This window comes from Rhinatrema bivittatum, chromosome 1 (assembly GCF_901001135.1).
Source record: "Rhinatrema bivittatum chromosome 1, aRhiBiv1.1, whole genome shotgun sequence".
Taxonomy (NCBI): Eukaryota; Metazoa; Chordata; class Amphibia; order Gymnophiona; family Rhinatrematidae; genus Rhinatrema; species Rhinatrema bivittatum.
Window position 1 is genome coordinate 305504930 of NC_042615.1, and position 20278 is coordinate 305525207.

A 20278-nucleotide genomic window follows, 5' to 3' on the forward strand; every position below is an offset into this window, starting at 1 on the left:
GAGGATTTCAAAGTATTGTCCACTATGATGCCCAGATCCTTTTCCTGGGTGGTAATTCCTAATATATGGGCCGATGCAGTAAAGTGCGCTCAGGCTGAGCGCACAGTTAGCCCCCATTTGGACGTGTGTTTTCGACGCGCTATTTTTACCCCTTATACAGGGGTAATAGCGCATGGAAAACGCCCGTCCAACCCCCCCAAAACTAATAGCACCCGCAACATGCAAATGCATGTTGATGATGCCCGATAAAGAAAGTAAAATGTACAGCCAAGCCGCACATTTTACTTTCAGAAATTAACGCCTTCCAAAGGCAGGAGTTAATTTCAGCCGGCACCCGGAAAGTGTACAGAAAAGCAGAAAAAACTGTTTTTCTGGTACTCTCCGACTTAATATCATAGCGATATTAAGTCTGAGGCCCCAAAGATATTAAACCCCCCCCCCAAAAAAAACCCTTAAAAAAAAAAATCAGCTCGCGGGTTGGAAGACGGACGCTCAATGTTGCTGGCGTCCGTTTTCTGAATCCATGGCTGTCAGCGGGTTCGACAACCGACACCGGTAAAATTAAGTGTCGGCTGTCAAACCTGTTGCCAGCCGCCACTTCTGTCAACCTAACCTCTTTAGCGGGCCCTAATTTGCATATCCGGGCTTCCTGAATCGCGCGCCAGCTCTCCCGCAAAGTTTTCTGTATTGGCCCAAAAGAAACTAACATTGTGTAACTACAGTGTGGATTACTTTTCTCCATGTGCATCACTTTGCACTTTTCCATATGAAATTTCATCTGCCTTTTAAATGCCTAGTCTTCCAGTTTCCCAAGGTCCTCCTGCATTTTTTCATAATCCACTTGTGATTAACAACTCAGAATAATTTTGTGTCATTTGCAAATTTGATCATTTCACTCGTTGTTCCTCTTTCCAGATAATTTGTAAATGAAGAAAAAAGCACTGGTCCAAGTACAGATCCCTGAAGAACTCTACTATTTACCCTTTTCAACTGAGAAAACTGACCATTTAGTCCTACCCTCTGTTTCCTATCTTTTAACCAGTTTGCAGTCCACAATGACATTGCCTCCTATCCTGTGCCTTTTTAATTTTCTCGGGAGTCTCTCATGGGGCACTTTGTCAAACGCCTCCTGAAAATCTCAATACACCGCATTCACCAACTCATCATTATCCACATGCGTATTAACCCTTTCAAAAAACTGTAGCAGATTGGTGAGGCAAGACTTCCCTTGTGTAAATCCATGCTGGCTATGTCCCTTTAACCCATATTTTTCTATATGTTTTGTGATTTTGCTCTTTAGAATAGTTTCCATGCTCTTTCCTGGGACTGATGTCACTTGCCAGTCTATAGTTTCCCTGATTGGAGTCACATTGGCCAACCTCCAGTCTTCAGGTATGGTGGATGATCCAGTGATAGGTTACAAATTACCATTAATGGATCTGCAATTTAATTTTTTTTTACTTCTTTCAGAACGCTGAGCTGTATAAGATCTGGTTTGGGCACTTTGCCAAACTTTAGTTTGTCAATCTGCCTTATTATATCTTCCAGTTTCTCAGTGATTTGTATCAATTTTTCTGAATCATCATCACTGAATACAATTTCCAATCCAGGTATCTCCCTGACATCCGCGTTGTAAACTCCAAAGCAAAGAATTAATTCAGTCTTTCTGCAATGACCTTATCCTCGCTAAATGCCCCTTTACCATCTAGCTAGCCAACTACCTCCCAGAAAAATGACATCATTTTTTCCAGGTCATGACCCATGGCAAAAACAATGCACACAAGAAATCCTGATCTTTGCCTTATACTGGATCCGTTCACACATTTGAACTCAGTTTATAAAAATGTACATAAAAGAAACTTGTTGTGCATATAGCCTTTCAAAAATGAGAAGGAACATTGTGTCCTTCATTATACCCCCGACAGAACCTGGTGGCTGCGTTTGCTCATGGAGAGACGGGGGAGAGTTGAGGGAACCTGGCCTTCTGGGTGAGCTGCTTGGTAAGCGCCTGAAAGTCTCCCCTTCGCCTGGTGTCCAGTGAACACAAGTCGTTTATCACATTTATAGGATAACTGCTTCCTCCCCACCCCCTCAAGAAACATTGATGCTGCAAAAATGTACACTCTTTTTTTTCACTAATTCACTGTAACACTGTGCAGCAGCCACAGAGAGAGGCGAGAAAAATCCTTGCCAGCAGAGGCAAAATAACGCAGGTTCAAACTAGCTCGACTGCTTTGCTATTTCACTTCCCCGTTGTCTGCAACCAATTAGCCGAGCCCGGGGGAGGGCGTTCTCATTGGCTTCCTGCAACACCGGGAGGGGCGGAGCTTGTTATCTTTCCCTGCAGCCTTCCTCTTCCTGCTGCAGTCTGCAGCCAATCAGCGGAATCCTCACGCCCCTTAGACTTTTAGAGGTACCTGGGAAGGATGAGTAGAGCGGAGTTGGCTGCTCGATTTTGGTCCCGGCGGTAATGCTTCCTGCTTTGAGCTACTTATCAGGAGGTAGATGGGTGAGCGGTGGGACTGTGGGGTGGCGTGCATGCTAACTTTTGCTCTTTGTGTCTGCTCTGCAGCAGCAGCTCCTGCCTGACCAGTTCGGCTCTATGCCAGATGACTACATGACACGTTCAGATTCACATAACTTTATTGGCATGACAATTTTGCATGTGTTACCAAAGTAATATGCACGTGCTAACGGGTTGGTGACTGCTAATGTTGACAGGTGGCTGGCCCCTTGCTGTGTGGTGCTATCACCACCGGTGACTCGTCCTCCCTGCTGCATCCCACCGCTCTTCAGTGAGAGGTTCAAACTCCTGCGCAGATATCCCTGTGTGGTAGGACCATGTTAACTCTTAATCCTTGTCCATTTCAAATGTAGTCGGATGAGGATCTGAATAGATGATTATGGAGGTAGATTATTCCACACTGTGCTGTCTTTTATTACACCTCCACCCAAAGTAAAGAATAGATTATTAATAAATCATGATTTGAAGTCTGACCTGAAGAAGAGAACACTAATTCTTGAAAGCTAATCAAGAAATGTATTTGTAATGCAATAAAAAGGTATCACCTTATATGCATTTTTTGGTTTTCTTAATCTTTATTTCTGTGCATTCAAGTGGATTAACACACAGCCAAAATAACTGAATACATTTCAGTAATAGTTGTTATTAAGAAAAGGTTTTCCCCTCTGTCTAGGGCTAGGGCAGGGGTATTAGGTGCCCTAAGCAACTTTTAGTGTTGTACACCCCCAGACTTTCTTACTGGCAGCAGCTCCTGCACTTTTTGGCTGCCATTGTGATGGGCTCTGCCAGCAACCCTGGGTTTCCTTTGGTGCTCTTCAGACAGCAGGCAGGACGTGCGCTGCCGACAGCCCCATGCTGTCAGCAGAGCTTTTCGGTCATTGGCAGGATAGGGTCAACTACCAGCTGCAAGCCTTCTCTCATGATTTAACTGCCCCTAGGTTTGGTGCTGTAGGAAACTGTCTAATTTGCCTAATCGAAGTTCCAGTACTGCCTCTGTCTCTCCCTTCTTTGTCCCATGGTTTACTGTACTCAAGAGGATGCACGGAGGAGCCCATGTGTACACATCACTGTCTACAGATAGTACACTCCTGCCTTCCTCCCTCAACCCAAAAATTGTTTCATTTTTGGGAAATCCATCAATCCAAATATTGATATGTCCTCATGTCTTACCTAAAATAAAACCACATTTTTTTAAATCAGTTAATTCCACCTGCTTGTTTTTTTTTCTTTGAAGATAGTGAGGTTCAGTGAAGATCTATTCTTTCTTCTTAATAACTTGTTGAGGGTATTGACACCCTTTGCTGTAGTAACTAGTAGAATGTAATAGTGACACTGCTGTCCTTCAGACAGAAGAATGTCAGAAGATTACATTGGGTGTAATATTGGGAGAGAGGCCATCCTCCTACAGTATGGAAATGCACCCTGGTTAGGTCAATCAGAGATTAGAGACTGACCTTTTACCAGTGACAGTTACCTTGCAAGTGACCACCAATATCTAATGCCTTAGATTTCCCAAGGTTCAGTTTTACACCTGAGAAGCTACCATAATCTTTTATTATATCTAATGCAACCAGTAAAGAATGACGGGCATCCGCCAAGGTCATCAACATATCGTCTCCAAATAATAAAATTTCAGATTCTGCATTTTTCAATTTTTATCCCCTTAATGCTTTCTTCCCCTTTTTAATTTTCTAATGATGGGTTCTAGAGTCAAAATAATAAAACTGGTGACAGGAGGGAGGGAGCTTAAACTGGAGCATGGGGATTTTTGGTTAATATGATGGGCTGTGGTTTACTAATTAACTGTCAGGCAGGATTACATTACTTTTATATCGTATTACTACTATATTTAAAATTTTAAGTGTATGGAGAGTGGGAGAGATTTGTTAGTTTTATAGCTATGATACAGCTCATTGCTTTCCCTAGTGAGAGTAGGGATGCATAGAAGTCTGTATTAAAGAATTTGTATTTTATTTTATATTTGTTCTGATGCATTTTATTATGATTCAATGTAAAGCACATTGGGTTTTCTTTTCAGGAAAATAAGGCAGTTTTATAAGATTGAGCTGGAAGCCCAAAGAAACAGGAGGAACCAGCCAGTCACAAAAACAATTACATAGAGAAATCCAGTGCTGAGAGTTGGGACAGTAAGAAGTCTGTCACTTTAATTGCTGGTTATTTCTCTTAACATGGGCAAAAGATTCACTTCACTGTTTAGGTATCACAGTACACAGAGACCCATAACAATGGTACAGACATAATATTACCACAGAACAAAAATTACAATCTTGGATGTACTTCCCAGTTTCACTTATGGGCAGATTGGTGCTAGTTAAGATGTTTCTGGTACCACAGATGATCTTATATTTTATTCATGGTCCCACTTATTCTGCTCAGGAAAGACTTGGACTTACTACAGCGGACGTCAGTTCTTTTTTTTTGGGGGTGGCGGCTCATAAACCCAGAATGGCAATGTCTAAGATGATGAACCCAAAGGAAGAAGGAGGGTTAGATTTTTCTAATAGAATATTTTATAATGTAGCCTGTAACTTGTTGTCAGTGGGAGAATGGTTAGGTAGTAAACAAGTCTCATGAAAAGGGGTTTTACTACACCTCTGGATATACATTTTGTGTATTTACACACCCAGAGACATTCACTGCCTGCTCATGTGGCTCAGTCTGTTAGTAAAGGCAAATAGGGCAATGTGGCAATTTCTGAGGCGGTCTTTAAACCTTTCTTGGGAGGTATCTCTTTGCCTTCTGCTTGTGGGAAAATTAGATTTTCCAACAGGAGATGTCTGTGCTTTTTTATAATAAACTGGAGATTGCAGGTAAGGCTCTTACAAAATTCTTTATTGAACCAAGCTCAGGCAAGGTGCATTCTTTTCATTATTGTACTATACATATACAGTACCATTACAGTCAGGCTAGGTTACTTTTATTACCTGCAAACGAAGAGTTACACAGAAAATTTTTAACAAGAAATGTTACAGATTGCATCTCAGGATTCTTCCAGCGTTTGAGTTGCTTATATCAAAAGAGAGAAATATCTGTCACTGCTATATAAATATTTACATACAATTACAGATTATCTTTTGTTGGAATCCTTTGCTGATATTTGGAGTAAGGATTTAACTGCTGTGATTTCTGATGATATTACAACATGTAGTAATTTGATACAGAGAGCTGCTCAGAGTGTAGCACTGCGAGAAATACAATATAAAATTCTGAATGAAGTTAGCAAGTAGCACATTTAGGACTAATCGGAGAAAATTCTTTTTCACTCAACGCACAATAAAGCTCTGGGATTTGTTGCCAGAGGATGTGGTTAGTGCAGTTAGCGTAGCTGGATTCAAAAAAGGTTTGGATAAGTTCTTGGAGGAGAAGTCCATTAATGGCTATTAATCAATTATACTTAGGGAATAGCCACTGCTATTAATTGCATCAGTAGCATGGGATCTTCTTAGTGTTTGGGTACTTGCCAGGTTCTTGTGGCCTGGTTTGGCCTCTGTTGGAAACAGGATGCTGGGCTTGATGGACCCTTGGTCTGACCCAGCATGGCAATTTCTTATGTTCTTATGAATGCTTTATTGGCCTCTTAAGGCATTTAAAGCTGATATTTTACCATTTAATGCATGTGTGAAATGTTCTGCTGTTGATGTTACATTTATGCACTGTCTCTGGGAGTGTTCTGCTGTCCAACTATTTTGGAATACAATACAAAATTTCTTGAACACTGCTTTGCACATAAGAACAATGTGGACTGTATCTTCTGTATACTGGGACATATAAAGAAAGATATTATCTTGACGTGAGGAAAGCTCAAAAACAGTTGCTTGTAAAATGTTGCATCATTGCAAAGAAATGCTTTCTGGGTACTTGGATTGAAAAGCAGGGTCCATCTCTTAGTGTGGAAGATGTCTGTGCTAGATTTTGTTGCTTTTGGATTATAAATCAGCAGATCCATTGCATCCTAAGACTTTAAAGCATTGTAAAGAGGTGTGGTCCCCTTTCTTTGCCTCATTACCTGCAGAGATGAGACGTAAGATATTGTGACAGGGGATCTGGAAATCTATCTATTTGGAGTGAAGCAGTACTTAGTGGCATAGGTAATTTTCTTGAAGCATGGATGGAGCAGTCGCCTACAGGGGAGGGATTGGTGTGTGGGACATGTTCTGTTACTGGTATTGTGAAACATTTCTATTGCCTACTATTGATGTATGGTATTGTTGGTTGTTAAAAAGAAAAAAGGCAAAAAAAGATAATTAAAAAACCACCCTTCCACTCACTCTGAAAGGGGTGTCTGCTTTAGAAGCAGGGTCTGGGATCCGGCGCAGTAAGTCTTAACCACAATAACCTATTTTTTATCCCTGCCCAAGTCGCCTAGCTTAGTCATCACAGTGAATGTTCTTGGCTAGGGGCCATGGACCATACACCAGGCCTCCTTCCGGAGCCCTGCAGTCATGGATCCTAAGTGTGGCCAATAGGCATTGTCATTGTGCAATGACTAGGACTTACTACTCCTCCGCCGCCCCCCTGGGGTTGCAACCCCGGCCAGCAGGAGATGTGGAAGACCCCAGCTGGAATTTGAGCTTGGGTCCTGGTTATGCTATGCACAAATGGCTGAGGGGGGATATGATAGAGGTTTACAAAATCATGAGAGGACTAGAACAGGTAAATATGAATTGGTTGTTTACTCTTTTTCAGACAATGGAAGGACTAGAGGGCACTCCATGAAGTTAGCAAGTAGCACATTTTAAAATATTAAATTAATGCACAATTAAGCTCTGGAATTCATTGCCAGAGGATGTGGTTAAGGCAGTTAGCATCCCTGGGTTTAAAAAAGGGTTGGACGAGTTCTGGAGAAGTCCAAACATTGCTATTAGTCAAGGTGACTTAGGGAATAACCTCTGCTTATTACTGACATTAGTAGTATGGGATCTATTTAATGTTTGGATACTTGCCAGGTACCTGCATCCTGGTTTGGCCGTTGTTGGAAACAGGATACTGGGCTTGATGGACCCTTGGTCTGACCCAGTATGGTAGCTTCTTAAGTTCTTATGCATATTTACCCATTTTAGCACATAGGATCATAATTTGTAAGCCATGATAAGTTTGAGATTCCCATACAATAATTTTATATTTCAGATTTGGTAACACTGTCCTGGCCTGGGGATGTCACTGCTGGTGCTCGTCTTGCTGCTGGCCATGTGCTGCGGGGGAGGGACCAGTGCTGCAACAGCACCTGGGCCTGTGGTGCACAACCTCGGGGGACGGAGCTGGCAGGTCCGCAATGCGAATGGCTCGGTGGTGCTGGAGGCAGCGGCCGTGCCGGGCTCTGTGCACATGGCGCTGGTCAGCCAACGGCTTATTCAGGTACTGTAATACACAAGCAGCCTAGAGCAAAACTTACTTCTTGTCCTTAACACTGAGGGTCCTACTCATAGTCCAGCTTGTACTGGTGCTCTCTTACCCCCTCCAGAGAGACTTTTCTATAAAGTGTGGTTTGCTTTTGTTCTCTCGCATTTTCTGCTTTCATTATTTCTTCTCTTTATTTATCTATTCTGTGAAAAATCCACTTTGGTGTTTGTCACCATCACTGTAGAGATGTGTGCCTGTGCAGGAGCACTGCATGCTCGTAGATGATTCAGTTGCACTAGAGTTGCTGTTTGGCGGCGATGCATTTCAGCCATCCAGCAGGTATTTGGAATGATTCCCCATGACAACCTACTTGTCTTTTCGAAAAAATGTCAGGTCATGGCTTTATGACTAGGCTTCGGGGTTTATACTTGAAGAGAATTATGTATTAAGGTGAAGTGTATAGTTACATGGGCAGAAGAATGGAGGGGATAGGGACAGGAAATGTTAATTTTTATACTGCATATGATTTGGATGGAATGATTGTATTTTGTTTCATTTGAATTGTAATCCATCCACCTTGATGTCCAAAAAGAGGCTGACAATCAAGTTTTTTTTTGTTTTTATTTATCATTTTGCACTTTATTATCCTTCCATAAGTATATCATTTTAACATTTCTCAAAACTATTTTCATATAAAATCCAGTGATTAACCTCCAATAAATCAAATAATATGGTAAGGATATTTAAATTTAACATTTACAAAACTAGCCTAAAGAGAGGCGAACCAATATATTTATCAGGAGCTGAAAACCAAAAATCATTATGGAATGGGTTTTACATAGATTTAACAGTGATATATTCATATAGACCTTCTACCTCTCAAGCATTGGGAGATGACGTTACAGGCCTATGAGCTTCAATAAACTGCCGTAACTGTTCAGTTTGAAAAAATACAAATGTTTCTTCCCCTTTCTTCAAAATACATCTGCATGGACATCGTAATGAGAAAGAAAACCCTAAGGAGGTTACATTTTGTCTTAATGATAATAATTCTTTTCTATGATATTGCGTAATCGGAGCCATATCTGGATGCATCCTTATCTCTTGATCACAGGAAATTTCCTGAAATAATTTCGCATTAAATTTGTGGCATCTTGGGTAGAAATAAATGAGACTAAGAGAACTTTCCTCTCTATTATATCAAAATTGGACGTCTCAAGGAAACTCGTCAAATTAGATGGAATTTCAATGTTTGCATTTTCATTTCTAACAGTTGCCCTATTTGATATAAATCTACATGAATTGACTGAAGGAATATTTTGCTCAGAAAAACCGAGGCAAACTGTTAGAAATCTTTTTAGAGTGGTATATGGGATTTCTCCCATAATTTTGGGGAAATTTAATATCCTCACATTCAATTGTCTCAGTCCATTTTCTAGTATTTCCAAACGCCTTGAGAATGAAAGTTGCTCTTTTATAATTGCTGAATTTACTTGGCATTTGTTTGAACCCTTTTTTCAATTTCCAGTAACTTATTAGTCAGGACAGTTTCTTGTTCTTGATGTCCCAATATCTTCCCTTGAAAATTATAATTAAGGGACACCACTTTTTTGTTTCCAGCCGGGTTAAAGAGAGCCCCTGGCTTGCAACAAGGTCCCAAATAGCTTGAGGGTCACAGCACAGAACATATAAAAATCTTCTCTTATTAAGGTTGATTACATTTCTTTTTTTTTTTCCCCTTCTGTAATTTACTTTGAAGAACTGAAAGCCTTGCATTTCAAAAATGATGTGATTCTGAGGTAGGCCCCCAAGTCTTTAGGCAGTCCTAGCTGGCACCCTGTGCAGATGGAGGTGTGGGGGGTGTGCTGGAGATCCAAAGAGCGGGAGTGACAGCCACACATGTCACCCAGTCCTGAAGCCAGCCCTGAAGGCAGTCATTCAGATTTGTTTCTTTCATCTTCATGGGTTTCTATGGTATTAGCCTTTAAATATTTCTCCCTTGTTACTTAACTTCATTAACTTTACTAACTGCCATTAGATTAGTTAACAGGTGTTACTGCTGGTGTGCCTCACTGTGACAATCGGTGCATGCTGGTTAGGCCAGGAGGACTGTGAGATGTGTGATCCATGGCAAGTTAAACCTGTATGCAGTGAAAGACTTAAACAGTAAGACATAATAGCAGCAACATCAGTTAACATACTGGAAAACACCAATAAAAGTTACATTTCTAGATGCTTTTATAATATATATATATTTTTTTAATTTTGAAACTTTTTCTCATGCCCACTGAGGACCATCCAATTTCTCTGTGTTCCTTGTCTTTTAAGAATGCTAATGATTGTTTTCTTTTTTTTTTTTAAATAGCAGCTTGTTAATGACTTTTCTTCCTGACTTTATCTTGATCATCACCGTGTTGTTTAAAACATGCAGTGCAAGTCCCTGGCATAATAAATATCTTCTTGTCTGGTTTCTCACTGCACAAAAAAAAAAAAGTATGAGAGATGTACTTCTCGGATAATGCCGAATTCTGTTTGCCTGCATTTATTTAGGATTCTCAGTTTTGGTTTCGGTTACAAACTATATTTTTTTAAATTGTAATTTCCAAAAGAAAAATGTCATCTTTTCTGGCTCAGTGTGGCCATCTCTAAAATTCCAGTGGTGGTTCCAGATTCTGAGGAGCCAGCTATGGCCATTATCAACAGGAGCAGGGGTGGTGAGGGTGAGGAGGCTGACATTGGCATTTGGAGGACAGTTTTTTTTATCTTTCCAGAAACAAGGCCTCCAGAAGTGGACACAATAGTTTACCAGCAACCTGCAAAATGGCATAATTGCATCCTTTTTTTTCCCCTTGCTGGTTATATTGTACCTTGTAAAAGTCTTCATTCCCTTGTACATTTTTCACCTTTTGCTGTCTAAAATATACAAATGCATTAAAGCAGGAATTTGCTTCACTAATCTAAACAACATACGCTACACTATGAAAAAAGCAATTGCAGAAATATTCCAGAAGTATTAAGAATAAAAAACCCCCAAAAAGACTTGATTACATAAGTTTTCATGTTCCATGGATTCAAACACTCAGTACAGCCATGGGATAAGTGTCTACCTGCTTTACATAGTGGGATGGTGCAGACTTTGCATATTCCTCTTGATAGAAGAGCCTATGCTCTTTCAAGTTGTCTGTGGACTGCAGTCCAAGTCTTGCCACAGATTTTCTATTGGATTCAGTTTGGGCTTTGACAAGGCCATTCGAGGACGTTCACGTTCTTCTTGCTGAGCCTTTTGCTTTTTTGCTTAGGATCATTGTCTTGCTAAAAGTTGAATCTTCTCCTCAGGCCTAGGCCTGTGGAAGATTCAAACAGGTTTTCCTCCAGGAGCTACCTGTAAGTTCCTCCATCCATCTCCCTGTCTGTGCTGCTGCAAAGCATCCCCACAACATAATGCTGCCATCCCATCATTGACTGAAGGGATGGGCATTAGCAGGGTGATTTTGCTGTTTGAGGTACGCATGCCACACGTATCTCTTAGAACTGAGATCAAAAAGTCCCTCTTTGTTCTAATCTGACTACAAAACCTTTTCCCATAGGCATGCAGTGTCCCCTAAGTGTTTCTTTGCAAATGCTGTGCGACACATCCTGTGGCTTTTCTTCAGAAGTGGCTTCCTTCTTGCCATACAAGCTGTGTTTGTGGAGAAATCTTTAAATTGTTGAGCAGTCAACATTTTTCCCCATTCTCAGCCGCAGACCTCTTTTTTTGGTTCTTTTTAAAGTAATCTTAAACCTTGCAGTGACCTTCCACATCCGTTTCCTTAAGTGACAAGTTGCTAACTTTGGAGGGATGGCCTGACTGCAGCAGTGTCTGGATGGTGCCAGACTGTTGTGCTTTCCAGCAATGGACCCGATAGGAATACTCACATTGAAATGTTCTGATAGATTTACCCCAGTCTGTACCGTTTTGAAGAACATTCTTTTCATAGTTTGTTTGGCATATGTTGACCTTTGCTTCAAGTTTACTTTGTACAATGGATTATTTATTTATTTATTTAGTGCTTTTATATACCGACATTCATGATACAGATCATATCATATTGGTTTACATGGAACATAGGGAAATAACATTAACATAACCAAGAAGAAGCGAAAGTTACAATAAAACAGGGGTACTCAAACTGGGAATAAGAGGAGCCAATGGCAGAGGAACTCTGAACTAAACCATATCAATACAACAATATTTACAATAGCGGTAAAGGGGATGCGATGACTGGAGGGCCTTGGAGTGAGCCTGTAGCTGGGGAGGTCCCAGATTAAGGGAAGGCTTGTTGGAATAGCCAAGTCTTCACTTTTTTTCTGAAAGTCAATAGACAGGGTTCTTGTCTAAGGTCAGAGGGCATAGCATTCCAAATGGTAGGTGCCGCTGTGGAGAAGGCTCTCTCTTTGGTGGCTGAGTGGAGTGTGGATTTGGCTGGGGGTGGGGTGGGTGAAGCGATCCCCTGTAGGCTTCTCTGATGGGTCTTAGGGACGCGTGTAGAGTGAGTGGGTATTGGATATCGATGGGGGTTTGATTGTTAATAGATTTGTGAATGATGGTGAGACATTTGTGTAAGATTCTGAAGCTTATAGGAAGCCAATGCAGATTTTTTTAGGATAGGTGTGATGTGGTCTCTTCTGTTGGCGTTTGATAAGATTCTGGCGGCCGAGTATTGCAGCATTTGAAGCGGTTTGGTGGAAGAGGTGGGAAGACCTAGTAGAATTGAATTGCAATAGTCTAATTTGGAAAAAATGGAAATTTGGATTAGTTCTTCATCCAGGAATATTCAGCTCAGCTACTGTGACTGCACACAGGTGGGCTCTGATTAACTTATTATGGGCCTTGTTAAGGCAATTTTTTTGAACTGAAATTAATTCTGACAAATGATGTGAACCCTCGTGCAGTTTAAAATTTGTTTTTATTTTTAATTACTTTTAGAATATTTCTGTAATTGGTTTTTCATAATGAAAGTGTGGAGTATGTTGTGTAGATCAGTGAACCAAACTATTTTAATGCATTTTGATTTGTATATTTTGGACAGCAGAATGTGCAGGAGTGTGATGAATTTTACCAGGCACTGTAGATATGTGTCAAGACTTCTGTCTCTCCCTTTGATGCACTATAGCATCCCCTGCTTTGTTGTACTGTTTCACTATTTGGAAACCACTGGATATGATCTCCCTAAGGTCCCTTTGCTGCTTCGTGGACACCAATAACTCACCCTCCACCATGTACTGCTGCCTCAGATTTCTGCACTCAAATTTACATAACTGCATTTTTTAGTATTGAAATTTAGATGCCAAGCAGTCTCCCACTTCTTATACCTTCTTCTCCTTTTGGGCATGTCCACTCTGTTGCAGAATTTAGTGCTATCCGTAACTGCTTCTCCCAATTCATTCTGCTTTATTGCTCACAAACAGGCCGATACAGTAAAGTCCGCGGGAGAGCGGGTGAAAGCCCCCTCTCCCGGCGCGCGCATTGGTCACTCGCCGGTGCGCGCGATTCTGTATTTAAATTAGGCCTGGCGGTAAAAACGGGCAAAAGGAGGCACTAGGGACACTAGCGCATCCCTAGCGCCTCCTTTTTGACAGGAGCGGCGGCTGTCAGCAGATTTGACAGCCGACGCTCAATTTTGCCGGTGTCGGTTCTCGAGCCCGCTGACAGCCACGGGCTCGGAAACCGGATGCCGGCAAAATTGAGCGTCGGGTTTTCGGCCTAACAGCCACGGGCCAAATTTTACTCTTCGGGACCTCCGACTTAATATCGCCATTTTCCTCCCCTTACTGAATAAGGGGTAAGGGAAAACGCGTGTCTAAGAGGAGGCTAACAGTGCACTCCGTCGGAGCGCACTGTACTGTATCGGCCTGAAAGATATTGGAAAAAATGGGCCCCAGAAATGATCCATGAGGAACTCCACTCCTCACATTTTTGTTCTTCGGAGTGTATTCCGTTTACTATAATGTCCCTCAACCAGTTTTCTAACCCAGTCCACCACCTTAAATCATATCCCTAGACTGTTCAAGTACACCAAATCTAGTGCCTGACCCCAATCTAATTCACTGATCACCCAATCAAAGAAATTGTTCAGATTTATCTGACTTGATCTCCCTTTGGTAATCCATGCTGCCTCAGATTCTGCAATCCAGAGGATTCAGCATGCTTCACTGTTCTTTCCTTCAGAAGAGTCTCCATTAATATGCCACCACTGAAGTCAAACAAACTGATCTGTAATTTCCAACCTCCTCTCTATTTACCAGTTTTATAAAGAGGAACAACATCCGCTGTTCTCCAGTCATGTAGAACTATTCGTTTTTCCAAAGATCTAGTGAACAGGGCCTTTAGCAGATCTGTCAAAACCTCTTTGACCTTGTGAGGGAATGCCCTTAAAGCCCCCTCTTTAACCTGTGCAGCACCAGGCATCTAGCCTCATCCACCTTCAAGGCCATAGAGAGAGAGAGAGCTCAGTGGGTGGGTCCCTGCTGAGTAGGATAAGAATATGGGCTCAGCTGGGAAGCAAGAGGCTCTGCGTCTCCAGGAGAAGGCAGCTCATGACACATCTGTGTCCTTAGGTAAAGGCTGTGAGTTATGCTGCTGGAGGTAAGCAGATGATATTGTGAAATTTTTGTTATAGTAAAGTGAAATCTTTAAGAAAGAAGGCTGGAGTCGGTGTGGCATATGTCTCCAGCCTAGAAAGTTTACTCGACTAACCCACAGGCCTCCTTTTATTTTGCTCGAATATGTCCAATTTGGCCCCATGGTTTTGCCAACTTTCAGTTTTTTTCTAGTTCCACACAAACCCTCTCTTCCATAAATGGCGTAGCATCTACCCCACTATTATATGCACCCTTGCCAACAATCAGCGGACCATCTCCAATCCCTTCTTCAGTGAAAATAAAAATATTTATGTAGCATTTCTTTTTTTTCCCTTTTCCTCCTTTCCTCCTCTTACAATCTTACATCTGCCCTTTCTCCTTTCACTTTCATACCCAAAATTCGTCACCTTGCTTTAGCTCTTTAGCTATTTTTTTCTTCCACTCATACCTTTGCCATCCTGTGTATTTCAGCTTTACCAGATATTCTTCTTGCTGCTTCTCTTTCTGATATCCTTTGTACATTTTGAATTTTCATTTGTTTGCCATTCCTTTTTCAATCATTTCTTTTTGAAAACCATATTTCAATTGCTTTGAAATTATCAAGCCTCCATTTTAATTGTTTCATTAAAAAAATTAAATCACTATTATTGTAATGCTTGTAATATCAAAAATGTCTTTGGTTCTTTATTTTAAAAGATTTCTTAACGAGAAAGTGATATCAGATGGGATGGCAGCCTGTATATGTAGCTCTAGACTCAAATCGATAATCATCCTTGTCCCATGGAACTTTTGAGCATTTATCAGGCCAATCCAGTGACTTCTGAGGCATCTGTAGTGGAACTATGTCCTTGATGAAGAAAAAGGTGGACTTGAAATGCTTCTCTTTTGTGGAAACGGCGGATGCGAGTGTGGAGGGCCTAGCTAAAGGAATGGATATGGCGACTAAGACGGTGGAGGTAGGCCATGAACAGGCTACACATGCAGTGAATGATGTACCAACTTGGGCAGAATTCCAAGCCTGGTTTAAGGAGCTATGATCTGACATGGCAGCTTTAAAACAAGAGATAGTAGAAACGGTAGCTGGCATGAGAAGTGAAATTGTGGATTTGGGAAGGAGGGTCCAAATTGAAGCGGAGTCCCAAGTTGAATGACAAAACCTTAGATATTTAATGCTTGGCCTGAAGCACATAAGTTGGGACGTGAGAAAGAGGAGATATATGATAGAATTAAGGACATTGAAAATAGATCATGAAGATCAAATCTGCGATTTCGGGGGGGGGGGTGGGGGGTCCCAGAGGTGGCCGAATTCAGGAATTACTTCCAGGTAGTAGTATTTGTACTGCAGTGCTGGGAATGGACGAAAAGGAATCTGTGATGCCAGAGAATAGTGCTGGAAAGAGTGCACAGGGCGCTGGGTCCCCCGAGAAGGAATAAGCCACAGCTTCACAACAAAAAATAGAGCCCGGAAAATGGGCTCCTTGACCTGGAAGTGGCACAAAATCAAAATCTTTCAGGACCTGGCAGCCATAACCTTAAAGAAAAGGAGAGAGTTTTTCAAGATTTACTGGCTCAGATGCGGAGTAGTGGTATAAAATACAGATGACTGTTCCCCTTTTGGGTTAAGTTTCAGTATTAATGGAGTGTCATCCCGAGTGCAGTCTGTGGAAGAGGCGGCAGAGATGAGTGCCTCGAGAGAGAGGGCAAAGAGCAGATGTCGGACAGAGTCGGAGGAGATTTTCAGAAACGGCATTGTGTGGTAAAGGGTGGCAAGAGACTGCAATGGCATTCTGGGACATTGATGTTGGAGAAGGACACATGAATCAGTCAATAACAGAGGACTGAAAGCTAGCTGGGTTTAGACCCCAACTGAGTCTTGAAATCGCGAATGTGCAGGTGTCAGATATATGAGGGGGATGGGAGAAAATTTATAGTTATACGTATGGTTTAAGTTTGGATGCGGCGTGGTAGGTATGGTGACCCAGGTGGGGTCCATGTATGGTGAAGGTGGACATAGTGTGGGGAGATCAGGGGGTTGAGGGGAGGGGTACCGGGAGGAGGAGGAGGGTCAATATAGTATTCAGATAGTGCTTTAATTAGAATGTTTTATTGTACTTCAGCTTATTGAGGTGAAATCTGATATTACAGAATTGTTTGATTATGGTATTGCTGTTCAATAAAGATTAAATTATTAAAAAAAATAAAAGATTTCTTACCCACACATTAAAATTTTCAAGGCAGGGTACATAAGTCTTGTTGATTTTATTATAAATGTCCTTATCAGTATTCCTGCAACCTAAATACTCAATATTGACTTTCTACTATCTCATCCATATATCTATATCTACAACCACAACTTCCACTGTATTTAAAAGCAAAATTAATGACAGATTCTCTCTTATTTTACAACCTAACTACCTGCACATTGAATTTCCACTATTTTAATCTTGGGCCTTCAAAAGCCTGCACAAAAGGTTTTTAAAATTTTATCTTAAGTCTGTACACTATCAGTTGTGCCTTAGCTCATCCGGAAGGGAATTCCACAGTATGATGTCAGTCACCCCAAAATTTCTAGTCTGAGTATCCTCTAGATATACCACTGGGAATTATGGTACATCGAGGAGAAAGCAGCTTGCAGATCTTGGTGGCCTAAGAGGATTGTGGATCTTTAAAGTGATATTTGTGCAAGTGCTGGTTCACTGTAAAGGGCTCTTTGTAACTTAAATTTTATCTTCCATGTGATCAGGATGCAATACAGAGCATGCAAAACAGGAGTGATATGTTCATATAATTTTTTGCATATCAAAATTCTAGCTGCTGTATTCTGGACTATCTGCAGAGGTCTTAAAGTAGCTATAGGTAGTCCAGTATATAAAAAAATTACAATAGATTATGCCTGACAACACCAGGGCCTGCAAGATTATATGACAATTTTGGCGTGTTGCTAGAACAAGGCCTATCAATGTGGGCTGATATTAAATCATTGGTAACATCATTGTTAAACTTCAGATGCTGCAAAATTTAAAATCTTTTCTGAATTACTCTAATTATTACAGGAGGACCTTGCAAGGCTGCAAGATTGGGCATCCAAATGGCAGATGAAATTTAATGTGGACAAGTGCAAGGTGTTGCATATAGGGAAAAATAACCCTTGCTGTAGTTACACAATCAGATCGATACTCTAAGGCCGCGGTAGAAACAGTGCGGCAGTGTCAGGCGCACCCTCGTTCCCCGCACGCACAGTTCTCTTCACCTACCGCTCGATACTCTCTTCAAATTGCATGCAAATGCATGCCGTGGCTGCGAAGCCTTAGGCAAGCGTTAGGCCCACGCAACCCATTTTACTGTATAGAGCGCCTATACAGTATCCTGGGTTCGCGGGCCTAACGCTTCACGGCCACGCTGGTATCTGTCATTTCAAATGACATTTGAAATGACAGGTACCAGGAAGTGGACAGTTATGTTCCCCGATGCTCAGCAAACTTTCCCCCAGCCCCCGCTTACCTGCCCTGGCCCCGTCCGGTCTCCGGTGCAGCCCCAGTCCTGTCCCCTCCTCCCGAAGCAAAAAAAAAAACAAAAAACCGAAAACGTAGCAAGGCTCGGGCCTGCTACGGTAGTCCCTTCTCCCTTCTCCTCTCCTCCCGATTTCGGCGCTCAAGGCGGCCGGGTGGGCGTGCATTCATCCAGGCAGAGGGAGCCGGCGGCGAAAGCGGCCTCCGGCTCCCTCTACCTGGATGAATGCACGGCCCCCGCCGGCAGCGAATGAATGCCCGTGCGATTTTGGCGCTCAAGGCGTGACGTCACGGCATGTGACTGCCTTGAGCGCCGAAATCGCACGGGCATTCATTCACTGCCGGCGGGGGCCGTGCATTCATCCAGGCAGAGGGAGCCGGAGGCCGCTTTCGCCGCCGGCTCCCTCTGCCTGGATGAATGCACGCCCACCCGGCCGCGGCCTGGATCGAACACGCGCCCACCCGCTCGCCGGCTCCCGCCGCCGCCGCCTGGATGAACGGGCGCCCATCCGCCCGCTGGCTCCCGCCGCCGCCTCGATGATCGCACGCCTGGGGGATTAGGAAAGTGACAGGTATTTATACATATATATAAACAACTTACGCTGCAATGTTTTTTACACTTTACGGTTTTACCCCCATTTTTTACGCTTTATTCCCGTTTTAATTTTCGAACACCACACTAACACCACACTAACACCAAGTAGAGGGTAGGCGGTAAACTAACAGGTTAAGGACGCGGCAAAATAGCGGGTTACAAAGGAGATAATCTGAGCGCGCGTCACAGTATCGGAGGGGAATAGCTAATTCCTTCATTATACAGCTAATTCGTTCATTTACATATCATATACATGCTGCGTGCGGAAAGGGTTATGCGTCTGTTTTAAGAAGCGCTAAGGACGCGTGAAACTGGAGACTATCACTGGATCGCCTTACGCGTCCGAATTGTGCGCTCCCAGCTCGTTACAGACGGGAAATCTTCAACAGCACGTTACAGTATCGACCTGAATGTTAGGTTCCATATTAGGAGTTACCCAGGAAAAAGATCTAGGAATCATAGTGGATAATACTTTGAAATCGTCGGCTCAGTGTGCTGCAGCAGTCAAAAAAGCAAACAATGTTGGGAATTATTAGGAAGGGAATGGTTAATAAAACGGAAAATGTCATAATGTCTCTATATTGCTCCATGGTGAGACTGCACTTTGAATTCTGTGTACAATTCTGGTCACCACATCTCAAAAAAGATATAGTTGTGATGGAGAAGGTACAGAGAAGGGCAACCAAAATGGTAAAGGGGAGGATAGGGCTGTTCAGCTTGGAGAAGACGGCTGAGGGGGGATATGATAGAGGTCTTTAAGCGCATGAGAGGTCTTGAATGAGTAGATGTGAATCGTTATTTACACTTTCGATAATAGAAGGACTAGGGGGCATTCCATGAAGTTAGCAAGTAGCACATTTAAGACTAATCGGAGAAAATTTTCTTTCACTCAATGCTTAATAAAACTCTGGAATTTGTTGCCAGAGGATGTGGTTAGTGCAGTTAGTGTAGCTGGGTTCTAAAAAGGTTTGGATAAGTTCTTGGAGGAGAAGTCCATTAACTGCTATTAATAAAGTTTACTTAGGGAATAGCCATTTCTATTAATTGCATCAGTAGCATGGGCTCTTCTTAGTGTTTGGGTAATTGCCAGGTTCTTGTGGCCTGGTTTGGCCTCTAGTGGGAACAGGATGCTGGGCTTGATGGACCCTTGGTCTGACCCAGCATGGCAATTTCTTATGTTCTTATTCTCCGGTGAGGATACAGTTATTTCATGGTCTTCAAATTGTATATTTACCAGCTTATCAGCAAAAGAATGTTGCGTCCGTCGATCCTAGACTGCTTCACCACATTTGCCTCACCTTATTCACGGCTCTTCCCGCTTACCTTGGGAAAATGGCTACCGCCACATCTGCAAGCTGCCCTCTCCGGCGTCCCCGAAACGGCTATGGTGCTGCCTCCCGCCATACTCCTCCCAAGGACCTACTAGGGTGCGCGCACGACTACCCTCATCTTTATTCCAGCTATGACGTGAACCTCGGGGGCGTCCCCCTCAAGTGATGTCACGCCATCTGGGTATTTAGCCTGCCCTTACGTGCTAGCTAATCGAGTTAGCAAGGATTGGTCTCGGCCGGTCTAAGGTACTCTACTGCTTCCGTGCTGCCGCTGGAAGCTCTCTCTATGCCCTTCAGGGTATTGACTAACCTGGGTACCTGCTTCTCAGGGGCCCTC

General features: G+C 42.5%; 1 protein-coding gene across 4 annotated transcripts in view; it reads left to right on the forward strand.

Moving 5' to 3' along the window:
* The first annotated feature begins 2352 nt into the window (after nucleotides 1-2352).
* MANBA (mannosidase beta) overlaps nucleotides 2353-20278 on the forward strand; it is a 137231-nt gene continuing 119305 nt past the window's right edge. For 2 of the 4 annotated variants that reach the window (XM_029597047.1, XM_029597050.1), the window contains exons 1-2: nucleotides 2353-2501; nucleotides 7673-7900. In XM_029597047.1, the coding sequence (XP_029452907.1) occupies nucleotides 7700-7900 (201 nt within the window). In that variant the 5' untranslated portion in view covers nucleotides 2353-2501; nucleotides 7673-7699. Of the gene's footprint in view, nucleotides 2510-7672; nucleotides 7901-20278 lie in introns of those variants that run through there. The other 2 variants (XM_029597048.1, XM_029597049.1) reach the window with 2 other exon arrangements.